The sequence below is a fragment of the Mixophyes fleayi genome, chromosome 5, assembly GCF_038048845.1.
Source record: "Mixophyes fleayi isolate aMixFle1 chromosome 5, aMixFle1.hap1, whole genome shotgun sequence".
NCBI lineage: Eukaryota > Metazoa > Chordata > Amphibia > Anura > Limnodynastidae > Mixophyes > Mixophyes fleayi.
In genome coordinates, this window is record NC_134406.1 from 278,885,021 (window position 1) to 278,900,016 (window position 14,996).

Here is a 14,996-nt window from a genome sequence, read left to right on the forward strand (position 1 = left end):
TGGAGGTTGAACAAAACACAGAAGATGTTAGTAGCGTTGCAATATAGTATATTGATAGATGGTATAACAGCAACAGTATAAGATATGTACAACTCAGCAAGCTGAGTACACGGCAGTTCACAAAATACAATGAAATCACGAAACAAGTTCAGTTGGTAACCAATAACAACGGCATGAAGATTAAACGCACATAACTTGAATAACTGAACTGGCTACTAGCTTGGCAATATCTTCTTGATAACAGTCCAGCAACTAATAATTAGCAGAGTAATAATAATAGCTGTGCCAAACATAGAACCACAGATGACAAGGTAACTTGATTGTAGTTCAGTAAAGAATACAGGCAGCCGAGCAGAGAGGTAGTTGAGCCAATCAATATGAGTGCAGATGTAATGGGCAACTCACGAGCCAGTTCAGTGTGTAGATGTAGAAGTCCAGCACACAGGTAACAGCAGTAGGAGATTCAGTAAGCAGTGTGGAACTACAAGTACCAGGTATGATGGTTGTAGATGTAGTAGTCCAGCACACAGGTAACAGCCATATGAGATTCAGTAAGCAGTGTGGAACTACAAGTACCAGGTATGGTGGTTGTAGATGTAGAAGTCCAGCACACAGGTAACAGCAGTAGGAGATTCAGTAAGCAGTGTGGAACTACAAGTACCAGGTATGATGGTTTGTAGATGTAGAAGTCCAGCACACAGGTAACAGCAGTAGGAGATTCAGTAAGCAGTGTGGAACTATAAGTACCAGGTATGATGGTTGTAGATGTAGTAGTCCAGTACACAGGTAACAGCAGTAGGAGATTCAGTAAGCAGTGTGGAACTACAAGTACCAGGTATGATGGTTTGTAGATGTAGAAGTCCAGCACACAGGTAACAGCAGTAGGAGATTCAGTAAGCAGTGTGGAACTATAAGTACCAGGTATGATGGTTGTAGATGTAGAAGTCCAGTACACAGGTAACAGCAGTAGGAGATTCAGTAAGCAGTGTGGAACTACAAGTACCAGGTATGATGGTTGTAGATGTAGTAGTCCAGTACACAGGTAACAGCAGTAGGAGATTCAGTAAGCAGTGTGGAACTACAAGTACCAGGTATGGAGGTTGTAGATGTAGAAGTCCAGCACACAGGTAACAGCAGTAGGAGATTCAGCCTAGACCAAGGTAGACTGAGTAACACGAAGATCAGGCAATGAGCCCATAACCTTGGGAGGTTCATATAGTGCTCCAGGACCAATGAGGTTTAGGGAGTGGTCCAGATCACCGTAGCTAGGAATACCTGTGAAAGTAATGTCTCTGAAAGAGAAGCAGAATCATGGTTCTTAAAGGGAAAGTCACAGAGCCGGGACCTGACTATAGGACCGGCGTGTGACAAAGACCTAGCACTGAGCCTTGTGGTCTCCAACTGATAAAGGAATCGGAGTAGAGGTGGATCCAGAGAAATTAACACTGAAAGAGCGATTAGATAGGTGGGATGGGAGGGTGGAAGCCTGAGCAGAATTTCAATAGCAGTGGTAGATACCGGTATATGTGAGGAAGTGCTTAGAAGAACGATACTTTCGCCTATGTTGTTCTAGTTAGCGAGAAGCCATTGTGTTTCTTTAGTGTGCCACACCTCATATCGTGGTCAATGTGGAGTGTAAAGTGTAGATGGAGCTACCTGATGGATCTAGGGTTTGATTATGATGTGGCCAGATCAGGAGAGGAGAATGTACGCATTGAGAAGTTGTTGCAGAGAGGTGAGAACTGAGATTTCTATGGGAAGGGGGGGGGTCTATAAAGTGGCAGAAGTAGGAAGTGAATAGTTCCATAATATATCAAAATAACTTCAGTTTTTGTTCTAAGCTGGTTGTGAAAGGGTTGGCAGTTTTATAGAATATTTACCAGAAATTCCTGCTTCAGCCACTTTTATTCACCCCAAACAGGATGATTTTCATCTGCTTGGGCTGCCGAGGGCATTGTAGGGTGTTAGGTGATTCCCATGATGCTTTGTCCTCAGATAACAGTGCTGAGATCATGGCTTTGGTTCTGACCAAGGCCCTCTCTGTCTGTAACATGTATGTTCTCCCCATGTTGGTTCTCTGGTTTGTGTGTGTGAATTTCCAATGGAACAGGGGCTGATGTGGGTGATTAGACATATTACATTGCTGGGAAACATGGTGGTGCTGTTTAACTAACCGGTAATGAATAATGATTGAACCTACGTTGGTGAAACCAGAGGGATGATGGGAGATGTTGGGACTAGTCAGGATTTTCTGGTTATTTTTCTGCCCTTCTCTTCCCATCACTTCCTGTCACTGTCTCCCTGATTACTTGTGTTTGTACTCTTGTTAATCAGTAACTCCAGCCTGTGATCCGCAGTCTCGCCTGGGTACACCTCGGGTCTTTCTGAGTGGGAGCTGGTTAATTCCAGCTCTGGAGGTCTTAGAATTATCTAGCTGTAGATTATGGACATCAGTTATTATTATAGATGTTAAACGGTTAAACCTGGACCCACGCTCCTGCCTGTGAAGGGGTTAATCGTCTCTGTGTCTTCCTGACTTGTGTGTGACAGACGTGTGCTCCATGTGTGTGAGTCAGGAGCTCTCTTCCCTACAAAGTCTATGGATTTCCTTCTGAACCAGGTGAGAGGCTGCAGACATGCATGGGGTTACTGGGGGGAAGCTGCGTATCATGTGTGTCCCCTCCTCACCCCCCTGAGTGAGCTCCCAGCCCATGGAATGTAAGTGCCCAGATGGTGGTCATCTAGGCACGTCCACGTATTTATATAATTTGGGCAGATCGGGGGCCTTCCAGGCTGAGTACTAGACAAGTGTGATAAATGGGTGGAGCGAGCACTTTTTTAGGGGGTTCTCTGCTTTGTGGGAGGGCTAGCATCTCACAGGTGCCAGAGATCGGGGCTCATCCTATTCTATACATTTTGCACCTCCCTTTGCGCTGGGTGGATAATTAGATGCACTTACACAGAGAAGCATTGTGGGTCTGCGCTGTCTGTGTCATTCTTTTAGTGTTTTATTATTTTTCTCACCTGTGATTCTTTGTGTTTCATCATATACAAAGACTGCTGGCTCCACAGTCTTCTTTCAGTATGGGGTATTGATTACAGAGATTATTGGTCTCTACGCTGTCGATAGATCTAACAATGGGGATTCACATCGTTACATTGAAAGATCACCGCTAATTGCTGATTTGTTGCTCTGGTTACTGCTTGTGGCAGTGTGCTGATAAATGACAACCTGTGGCAGTGTGCTGATAAATGACAACCTGTGGCAGTGTGCTGATAAATGACAACCTGTGGCAGTGTGCTGATAAATGACAACGTATGGCAGTGTGTTGATAAATGACAACCTGTGGCAGTGTGCTGATAAATGACAACCTGTGGCAGTGTGCTGATAAATGACAACGTATGGCAGTGTGTTGATAAATGACAACCTGTGGCAGTGTGCTGATAAATGACAACCTGTGGCAGTGTGCTGATAAATGACAACGTATGGCAGTGTGTTGATAAATGACAACCTGTGGCAGTGTGCTGATAAATGACAACCTGTGGCAGTGTGCTGATAAATGACAACCTGTGGCAGTGTGCTGATAAATGACAACGTATGGCAGTGTGTTGATAAATGACAACCTGTGGCAGTGTGCTGATAAATGACAACCTGTGGCAGTGTGAAGGTAAATGACGTTAGACATACACACGTTGCAGCAGGTTAGTGACTTGGGGTCTTTATCTGCAGGTCTTCTATACAGAGCCTCGTGTTTGGGAGATAACAAGGCTTCGTGTGTCACCTTAGGTAGCACGGACGCTCATTAGTTGTCTCTGCACCCAGCCATACAGAATTGGTGGGAGATATAGATACTTGTTATATGAGATTACCTTTTCTCATAATTTATATCTTCCACATAATCTAGGAAATCAGAAAGTCAGAGGCGTAAGCAGACATTTCTGGGCCCTTAGCATTGTTTAAGGGCCCCTGTGACGGGGAGGCAGGTGACCCCAATGTGGTAGTTACATCCACTTACCCGAGTGACATCTGAAACTCTCTCTGGTTGTCTGAGTAGAATAATGTGACTAGACCAGTGGGTCCCAAACTTTCTCAGGCACCTTTAGGTGCTTCTCACCTGCCCTGGCCGCGGCACCCCTGTGAGATCGCTGCGGCACACAGTTTGGGAACCACTGGACTAGACTCTGCTGAGCACAGCCCTAATGAGCAGACTGACCTGTACTGCCATAGACACTGTGCAAATGCTAAACCACCAAAGTGTCCAAATATATCTGTGCTGTATAAAACACTTAGATAATGCGGCATTTGCTATGAATACTTTGTGATGGTCCAAGTACCTAATACCAGTGGAGGAGAGGGGTAAACGCTTTGTTTTGTGGAGACACATACGGGGGATGTAGGGGCCTCTGACCGGAGCTAGTTCTAGGGGGGAGGTTTAGAAATTTTATTACCACCTAAATTACTGTTACCGAGGTCTTTGCTGATACCGAGATCTTTACTGATACCGAGATCTTTAGTGATATTAGATCTATAGTGATAAGGGATCCAAAATCGTCGCAGTTGAGGCCAAATGCGAAGCAGCAACTGTTTTAACATGCGCCCCCCTGGTTTGCACTTGCCCCTGCACGTATACGTCTTGGCCCCAGTCTGCACCTGTGCACAATTGCGCAAACACTCCCTTACTGTACTGTGTTAGAGCACCCCCAGAGGAAGACTGGTGACAGTGCAGATTCACGCCACTCTTCATGTGTTCATATGTGTGCGCCCACTTTTCTGGGCTACGCATACTGGTGTGGTACACATTGTGTCAGTGGAGCGTTTGTGCAATGAGACATTTATATCTCCGACCTCCCATTGTTCTGCGTTTCTTGGTCTCTATGCATCTGCTGGAAAGAAGCCAAATACACAATCTGGGAATGATATAGATATAAAGACTGATACGGGTCAAAGGGACGACAGAGATAGTCTTAATGAGTCAGGGTGACTGGTGGGAATGTCGGAGCTGTAGGTACTGCTAAGGTTTACTGATAAGTGGATTATAATTGACTGCGTGCAGCACTGTATAGGAAGGAGTAAGATAAACTCCCAGATATTAAGTCACCTTGCACTATATCACAGAGGACACAGTCCAGGAGGATCAGTCGCTCTGGGGATTGTCACTAATTCATTTTCTATTCTTTTATGTTCTCAGTAGATGAGGGAAGGGCGTGTGCGGGAGTAACATATGTTCCGATATAACACGTTAACCATAATGTCTGCAATATGGTGGTTCCATAATGAAAGCAGCAATTATAGGAGGCAGTGGCCACCTCAGAAATCCCGGGGAAAGTCCAATATGAGACGTGTTGTAAATCTGACGGTTATATTTGCTGTATCCAAAGCAATAGAAGGAATGAGAAGTCACCTAACAAATGAATTCAGATTAATGACTCTGCGTCTTGATATCAGATAGATCTGGGTCCAGAGTTTAGGACATCTTTAGATCACTGTTAATTAGTGAGTTGGGCCTTTAGTTATTATATTGACATTGGTCTGAACCTATCAGTGTTGGTTTAGTGGGAAATGTTCTTCTAAAAAGTAACTCAAAATCAGCAGTTTTTGGATGTAGCAGGTTGTGGAATTCTTTGTAGTATTTCACAGTACTTGCGGACCCCCTGATTGACCCTTACTAGGGTGATTGTTTCCTCGTAGGGAGATCTGTGTTCTGAGGGGAACGTACTCCAGAATTGCTTCAATGGCTTTGTCCTAGTTATCTCCTACAGAACTGTACGATATGAATCTATGCAGTGATACAATGTTGTATTGATCCTGACGCACATCCCTAGGATGTGTCTTGTTATGGGAGTCAGTGTCAGAGGTTTGTGCAGTTGGGGTGAACTGACCTCCGTCAGAGCAACCTTCCCATCCAAGGAGGCATCTGATTACCCCGTTCATGTTATACAGCACTCGCTGCTGAAGGGATTGGTGGCCCAGAAACTGTTTAATAGCAAAATCACCTTCACTATTACTGGGGTATGTTATGGTCCCATGTGGTGACCATCCAGAATCGTACAATATGTATCACAGTGTAACCCTGAGGAAGCGGTGATGATCCCTACTGAGGACTGTAGAACCTGTATCACAGTGTAACCCTGAGGAAGTGGTGATAATCCCTACTGAGGACTGTAGAACCTGTATCACAGTGTAACACTGAGGAAACAGTGATAATCCCTACTAAGGACTGGAACTTGGATCACAGTGTAACCCTGAGGAAGCAGTGATAATCCCTACTAAGGACTGGAACTTGGATCACAGTGTAACCCTGAGTAAATAATGATAATCCCTACTAAGTGCTGTAGAACCTGGATCACAGTGTAACCCTGAGGAAGTGGTGATAATCCCTACTATGGACTGTAGAACCTGTATCATAGTATAACCCTGAGAAAGCATTGATAATCCCTACTAATGACTAGAACCTGTATCACAGTGTAACCCTGAGTAAACAATGATAATCCCTACTAAGTGCTGTAGAACCTGTATCACAGTGTAACACTGAGGAAGTGGTGATGATCCCTACTAAGGACTGTAGAACCTGTATCACAGTGTAACCCTGAGGAAGCAGTGATGATCCCTACTAAGGACTGTAGAACCTGTATCACAGTGTAACCCTGAGGAAACAGTGATAATCCCTACTAAGGGCTGTGAACCTGTATCACAGTGTAACCCTGAGGAAGTGGTGATAATCCCTACTAAGGACTGTAGAACCTGTATCACAGTGTAACCCTGAGGAAGCAGTGATAATCCCTACTAAGGACTGTAGAACCTGTATCACAGTGTAACCCTGAGGAAGTGGTGATAATCCCTACTAAGGACTGTAGAAGCTGTATCACAGTGTAACCCTGAGGAAGCAGTGATGATCCCTACTAAGGACTGTAGAACCTGTATCACAGTGTAACCCTGAGGAAGTGGTGATAATCCCTACTAAGGACTGTAGAAGCTGTATTACAATGTAACCCTGAGGAAGTGGTCATAATCCCTACTAAGGAATGTAGAACCTGTATCACAGTGTAACTTTGAGGAAGCAGTATTAGTCCCTACTAAGGACTGTAAAACCTGTATCACAGTGTAACCCTGAGGAAGCAGTGATGATCCCTACTAAGGACTGTAGAACCTGTATCACAGTGTAACCCTGAGGAAGCAGTGATGATCCCTACTAAGTGCTGTAGAACCTGTATCACAGTGTAACCCTGAGGAAGTGGTGATAATCCCTACTAAGGACTGTAGAAGCTGTATCACAGTGTAACCATGAGGAAGCAGTGATGATCCCTACTAAGGACTGTAGAACCTGTATCACAGTGTAACCCTGAGGAAGTGGTGATAATCCCTACTAAGGACTGTAGAAGCTGTATTACAATGTAACCCTGAGGAAGTGGTCATAATCCCTACTAAGGAATGTAGAACCTGTATCACAGTGTAACTTTGAGGAAGCAGTATTAGTCCCTACTAAGGACTGTAAAACCTGTATCACAGTGTAACCCTGAGGAAGCAGTGATGATCCCTACTAAGGACTGTAGAACCTGTATCACAGTGTAACCCTGAGGAAGCAGTGATGATCCCTACTAAGGACTGTAAAACCTGTATCACAGTGCAACCCTGAGGAAGCAGTGATGATCCCTACTAAGGACTGTAGAACCTGTATCACAGTGTAACCCTGAGGAAACAGTGATAATCCCTACTAAGGGCTGTGAACCTGTATCACAGTGTAACCCTGAGGAAGTGGTGATAATCCCTACTAAGGACTGTAGAAGCTGTATCACAGTGTAACCCTGAGGAAGCAGTGATGATCCCTACTAAGGACTGTAGAACCTGTATCACAGTGTAACCCTGAGGAAGCAGTGATGATCCCTACTGAGGACTGTAGAACCTGTATCACAGTGTAACCCTGAGGAAGCAGTGATGATCCCTACTAAGGACTGTAGAACCTGTATCACAGTGTAACCCTGAGGAAACAGTGATAATCCCTACTAAGGGCTGTGAACCTGTATCACAGTGTAACCCTGAGGAAGTGGTGATAATCCCTACTAAGGACTGTAGAAGCTGTATCACAGTGTAACCCTGAGGAAGCAGTGATGATCCCTACTAAGGACTGTAGAACCTGTATCACAGTGTAACCCTGAGGAAGCAGTGATGATCCCTACTAAGGACTGTAGAACCTGTATCACAGTGTAACCCTGAGGAAGCAGTGATGATCCCTACTAAGGACTGTAGAACCTGTATCACAGTGTAACCCTGAGGAAGTGGTGATAATCCCTACTAAGGACTGTAGAACCTGTATCACAGTGTAACCCTGAGGAAGCAGTGATAATCCCTACTAAGTGCTGTAGAACCTGTATCACAGTATAACCCTGAGGAAGTGGTGATAATCCCTACTAAGGACTGTAGAAGCTGTATTACAATGTAACCCTGAGGAAGTGGTCATAATCCCTACTAAGGAATGTAGAACCTGTATCACAGTGTAACTTTGAGGAAGCAGTATTAGTCCCTACTAAGGACTGTAAAATCTGTATCACAGTATAATCCTGAGGAAGCAGTGATAATCCCTACTGTGGACTGTAGAACCTGTATCACACTGTATCCCTGAGTAAACAGTGATAATCCCTACTATGGACTGTAAAACCTGTATCACAGTGGAACCCTAAGGAAGTGGTGATAAACCCTGCTAAGGACTGTAGAACCTTTATAACAGTGTAACCCTGAGGAAGCAGTGATAATCCCTACTGTGCACTGTAGAACCTGTATCACACTGTAACCCTGAGGAAGCAGTGATAATTCCTACTAAAGACTGTAGAACCTCTATCACAGTGTTACCCTAAGGAATTATTGATAATCCCTACTGTGGACTGTAGAAGATGTATCATAGTATAATTGTGAGGAAGCAGTGATAATCCCTACTAAGGACTGTAGAACCTGTATCACAATGTTACACTGAGGAAGTGGTGATAATCCCTATAATGGATTATAGAATCTGTATCACAGTGTAACCCTTAGGAATCGGTGATAATCCGTATTAAGGGCGGTAGAAGCTACATCACAGTGTAACCCTGAGGAAGTGGTGATAATCCCTACTAAGAGTTGTGGAACCTGTATCACAATGTAACCCTGAGGAAGCGGTAATAATCCCTACTAAGGACTGTAGAACCTGTATCACAGTGTAACTGAGGAAGCAGTGATAATCCCTACTATGGACTGTAAAACCTTTATCACATTGTAACCATGAGGAAGTGGTGATAATCCCTGCTAAGGACTGTAGAACCTGTATCACAGTGTATCCCTGTTTCGTTATGACCCGGGATGTGGGTGGACGATGTTACCCGGGATGTGGGTGGTCTTCGTGCTGTACAAAGAGCGCAGTGACCCAGTATATGTACAATATACAACATGATTTCTATCCTACGTTTACTGGTCAAAGCATACAATTTGCACATGTGTTATGTTGTGGTGACACAAGTGACATTGGTGAGATTGTCAATATTTGTCGTTGAAAAAACATTGATATGTCTTAATGTCACTGCGTCCTTGTGTCGCTCTAGATACTGATAAGCTACGAGGGGAGGAATTGTCCCCACAATGTCACCCTACCAGTGTCTCCTCCCTCCTACCTGTTCTCACTCACAGTTCTGTCACTCCTGGTCTCTATCCACCAGCCATGGAGCAGGTAAGTGCCCCTGGGCACCCATCCCTCGCCCTCTATGACCCAAAGCTTTCTCCCCCCTGTCCTACTTATATTCTCCTATGATGAATATTCCACACTCACTGCCTGTCATCCATCGTTTTCCCCACCGTTCATCTTACCTCTCATATGTTCCCACTTGCTCCCTTTCATCCCTTCTTGCCCCCTAACCCTTTGTTGCCAACTGTCTGAAATGTCCCAGGTATTATTGGTTTGTTTTTGGGAGTGTTGATACCGACCATATACACAGTACTGTCTTCTCAGGGCTCGTACACACATCTGATTCCTTGTACATTGCGCTGGCACTTGATGCGCGATCAATAACGTGGCATTGTGTTGTCTGTACATTAAAGCAAAGCGAATACTGCAACAAGTATAGACATTTCCTTCCGCTTACATTCCATTTGTTTTTTTAAACTATTCGCTCAAAGTGCATTTAATAAACTTTAATGATGCACATTAAGGGAGTCACATAGCGCTTTCTCTTACTGCAGTCTGCTCTTAGACTGAGATGTAAGTCCCTGAAATGCATCTAGGAGGCGTATCTCATGTGGTAGCTCTCCCCCCTGGTGCTGATGATCATCCGCATGGAACTTGTTGTGTGTTTGGAAATAAAAATACACTTGTCCACCCCCCCGAAAAAAATAAGCCTTACCAACCCAAGAACAGTCAGTTTAAGCAGGTATTGGCAAAATCATGGTGAAACAAAGCCGAAATGACCAGTACCAGCACTAGGCTATGCCAGGGCTGGTGGCAGTATAGTGTGGTCAGAAGGGGGCCGGATTCCCCAGGGAGGGGAGGACATCGAACCAGCCCCATGATAAACAGCAAGAGGGCTGGTCCCACACCCCTGGAGCAGTGGGTTTGGGTTAATTGTTCCGAAAATAGATTTAATTAACCATATTGTCCATGGTGCACTACAGGTCCCACCATTATGTGTTTGCACACGCTGATGCTTGTAGTACTACAAATGCCAGCAGAACTATAGCTGTCAGGGCATGCTGGCACATGGTGAACCACGAGTGCCAGAATGCCCTAGCATCCAGGGCCTTCTAGGACCTGTAGTGCACCAGGGGATTATGGAAATAAAACACCGTTTTAAAAATACATTTATTTGAAATAAAAACACTCTTAGACATCGCATTTATCCTCTTTATTGCTGGGATTCCCGGAACAATGACACACTGGCACTGGGAGTCCGAGAACAATGACACACTGACACTGGGGGTCCCAGAACAATGACACACTGACACTGGGGTCCCAAAACAATGACACACTGACACTGGGGGTCCCAGAACAATGACACTATGACACTGGGGGTCCCAGAACAATGACACACTGGCACTGGGGGTCCCAGAACAATGACACACTGACACTGGGGTCCCAAAACAATGACACTATGACACTGGGGGTCCCAGAACAATGACACACTGGCACTGGGAGTCCCAGAACAATGACACACTGGCACTGGGAGTCCCAGAACAATGACACTATGACACTGGGGGTCCCAGAACAATGACACACTGACACTGGGGGTCCCAGAACAATGACACTATGACACTGGGGGTCCCAGAACAATGACACACTGGCACTGGGAGTCCCAGAACAATGACACACTGGCACTGGGAGTCCGAGAACAATGACACACTGACACTGGGGGTCCCAGAACAATGACACTATGACACTGGGGGTCCCAGAACAATGACACACTGGCACTGGGAGTCCCAGAACAATGACACACTGACACTGGGGGTCCCAGAACAATGACACTATGACACTGGGGGTCCCAGAGCAGTGGCACTCTGATAGTTGGGTCCAAGCTATAAAAGGGTTAAGCACCACGGATGTAAACTCCAAAGCTTGTGTTGTAGGTGAACTCATCAATCTTCGAAATAACTCTGCAAATGATATTACAATATAACCTGATCATGCATATTCCTGCGGATGAGTGAAAGCCATGTACGGGAAAAGCTGTGTCTAGTCAATGTACACTATAAAGGCCCATTATACACAGCATGTCCTGAAAAATATTATTGATAGTATTGTTAGTAGTTCTAGTTGCCATAGATCCTGTGAAGGCCGTGGGGGGAAGTATATATCAGCTGACAGAGAGGAATGTACTGACAACGTGACTATGACCTTATCTTTCAGAAATACGTCTTTGTGTCATCCACGAGTCTGGATGCAACTTTGCATTTTCCAGATCACATTAGTTATGTGTGTTGTGACATTTTCAGCACCTTCAGTGGTTTGTAAAACAAATGGAATAACGTTTCTAAGCATCTTTTGCTCTGTTTATTAGGAAATAGAAGGAGGAATTGGTTGTTACATGGCACATTGGAACAAACTACAACTAGTACGTCTTCTCAGACCAGGCAAAGGGTGAATGTACATCACTGTGGGCCTCTACATTGATATTGGATTCAGTGGACCAAGCACATTGATGTGTGGAATATTACATTCTGAACATAGTATTATATATATATATATTCATATTCACACCCTGCCGGTCCTCTTATCCATTTATCTCTCAGCAGCTGTAAATATTCTAGTAATAGCTGTTATGTAACTCAGACTTTTTAGGTATAATGTGTGAAGCGTCAGTATAGTAATATAGTAAAACATTGTGACAACCTCTCATTTTACCAATTGTGATTCTTGCAGCCACCACCTGAAGTTTCTCCTCAGGCGTCACTGAATTACGATGATGAAGGAGACGTTATCCAGGCCCTGGTTGTGGAAAGATTTGAAGATATTCTACAGGAAACTCATCCTCGCACCCCAACTGAGCTGGGCAAGAGTTACAGTGAGGAGGACTTTCAGTGTAAGACATACCCAGAAAAACTAGAAATGTCCTGTGTACAGAAGAAGTATCAGTGAGTGCCAGGGAACAGAAGTAGAGGGAATGCCAGGAGAACAGTAGAGGGAGTGCCAGAAGGACAGGGGTAGAGAGAGTGCCAGGAGACCAGGAGTAGAGGGAGTGTTGGGAGACCAGGAAAAGAGGGAGTGCCGGGAGACCAGGTGTTGGGGGAGTGCCGGGAGACCAGGAAAAGAGGGAGTGTTGGAAAAACAGGAGTAGAGGGAGTACCGGGGGACCAGGGGTAGAAGGAGTTCCGGGAGACCAGGAGAAGAGGGAGTGGCGGGAGGACAGGGGTAGAGGGAGTGCCGGGAGAACATGAAAAGAGGGAGTGCCAGAAAAACAGGAGTAGAGGGAGTGCCGGGAGACCAGGGGTAGAGGGAGTGACAGAAAAACAGGAGTAGAGGGAGTACTGGGAGACCAGGGGTAGAGGGAGTGCCAGAAAAACAGGAGAAGAGGGAGTGCCGGGAGGACAGGGGTAGAGGGAGTGCCAGAAAAACAGGAGAAGAGGGAGTGCCGGTAGGACAGGGGTAGAGGGAGTGCCGGGAAACCAGGAGTATGGGGTGTGCCAGGAGACCAGGAGAAGAGGGAGTGCCAGAAAAACAGGAGTAGAGGGAGTGCCGGGAGAGACCAGGGGTAGAAGGAGTGCCGGGAGAACAGGAGTAGGGGGTGCGACAGGAGACTAGGGGTAGAAGGAGTGCCGGGAGACAAGGGGTAGAAGGAGTGCCAGGAGACCAGGGGTAAAAGGAGTGCCGGGAAACCAGGAGTATGGGGTGTGCCAGGAGACCAGGAGAAGAGGGAGTGCCAGAAAAACAGGAGTAGAGGGAGTGCCGGGAGACCAGGGGTAGAAGGAGTGCCGAGAGACCAGAAGTAGGGGGTGTGACAGGAGACTAGGGGTAGAAGGAGTGCCGGGAGACCAGGAGTAGGGGGTGTGCCAGGAGACCAGGAGAAGAGGGAGTGCCTGGAGACCAGGTATAGAAGGAGTACCGGGAGACCAGGAGTAGGGGGTGTGCCAGGAGACCAGGGGTAGATGGAGTGCCGGGAGGCCAGGGATAGAAGGAGTGCCTAGGAGACCAAGAGTAGGGGGTGTGCCAGGAGACCAGGGATAGAAGGAGTGCCGGGAGGCCAGGGATAGAAGGAGTGCCTAGGAGACCAGGAGTAGTGGGTGTGCTAGGAGACCAGGGGTAGAAGAAGTGCCGGGAGACCAGGAGTAGGGGGTGTGCCAGGAGACAAGGAGAAGAGGGAGTGCCAAGAGACCAGGGGTAGAAGGAGTGTTGGGAGACCAGGAGTAGGGGGTGTGCCAGGATACCAGGAGAAGAGGGAGTGGCAGAAGAACAGGGGTAGAGGGAGTGCCAGGAGAAGAGGGAGTGGCAGGAGACATGGGGTAGAGGGAGTGCCAGGAGAAAAGGGAGTGGCAGGAGACCAGGGGTAGAAGGAGTGCCAGGAGACCAGTGGTAGAGGGAGTGTCAGGAGACCTGGAGTAGAGGGAGTGTTGGGAGATCTGGAGTAGAGGGAGTGTTGGGAGACCAGAGGTAGGGGGGGGGGGTGTGTCTGGAGACCAGTGGTAGAAGGAGTGTCGGGAAAAATTTACTTTATTTCCTTAAACTATTCTGTGTAGGATTCATGAAACAAAACTAAATTTCACTAATTGTTAACTTCATTGACTTGTAATCTGCCATTATTCTTTCCATATGAATTCATCATCATCACCATTTATTTATATAGCGCCACTTATTCCGCAGCGCTGTACAGAGCGAGAAGTGAGATTGATAAGCAGAATCGGCTTAGAATCCAGTTATATCCTAGATTGGTTCCATGGTTATAGCAATAATGCAGATGTTGCGATTATCATTATATTCAGCCCCAGCACACAAGTCAATGGATTTGCACCTATTTTGGAGAAATTTGTATCCATTCCAGATAAATATTTTGTGTGAATAATTGTGCACAGTTATCAGTGTCACAAAGTAATCAATCATTGTGCTTTTCATTTGACGGTTTTAGCTCTGTCCTAGTACTTTGGCTGCTATGTGCTGTCCATAGCATGTCTTTCATGTCCAGCGGGATAATAATTCTGTGAAAAACATGACTGCATATATGCACCGAGGAATTGTGGGTAGCGGCATGCAGAGTATGAACATTTACATTAGTCATGTCAAGAGGATTTTTTACTCCATTTGGGGTTCACTGCTTACCATGGGGTATAGAGGGCGCTGTGCTCGAAGAAAAGCACTACTGCAACCTAAATACTTGTCTGGCCTGCTCCTCCCATCTATGATGTATGAAGACCCTTCAGTTTTTTAATTAACACAGCATCAACGATAGTACTGAAAGAGCAATCTAACAAGAACCACACTCAACCGAAAAACAGAACGAAGAACATAAAGGGGTGGGACTGCAGGGTCTCCCATATGGATTCAGGGAAATTGATT

At 45.8% G+C, this 14,996-nt stretch overlaps 1 protein-coding gene across 3 annotated transcripts in view; it reads left to right on the forward strand.

Moving 5' to 3' along the window:
* SLC4A2 (solute carrier family 4 member 2) overlaps positions 1 to 14,996 on the forward strand; it is a 96,036-nt gene that overhangs the window by 45,057 nt on the left and 35,983 nt on the right. For 2 of the 3 annotated variants that reach the window (XM_075214312.1, XM_075214311.1), the window contains exon 3: positions 12,372 to 12,531. In XM_075214312.1, coding sequence (XP_075070413.1) covers positions 12,372 to 12,531 — 160 coding nt within the window. Of the gene's footprint in view, positions 1 to 2,264; positions 2,621 to 12,371; positions 12,532 to 14,996 lie in introns of those variants that run through there. The other variant, XM_075214313.1, reaches the window with a different exon arrangement.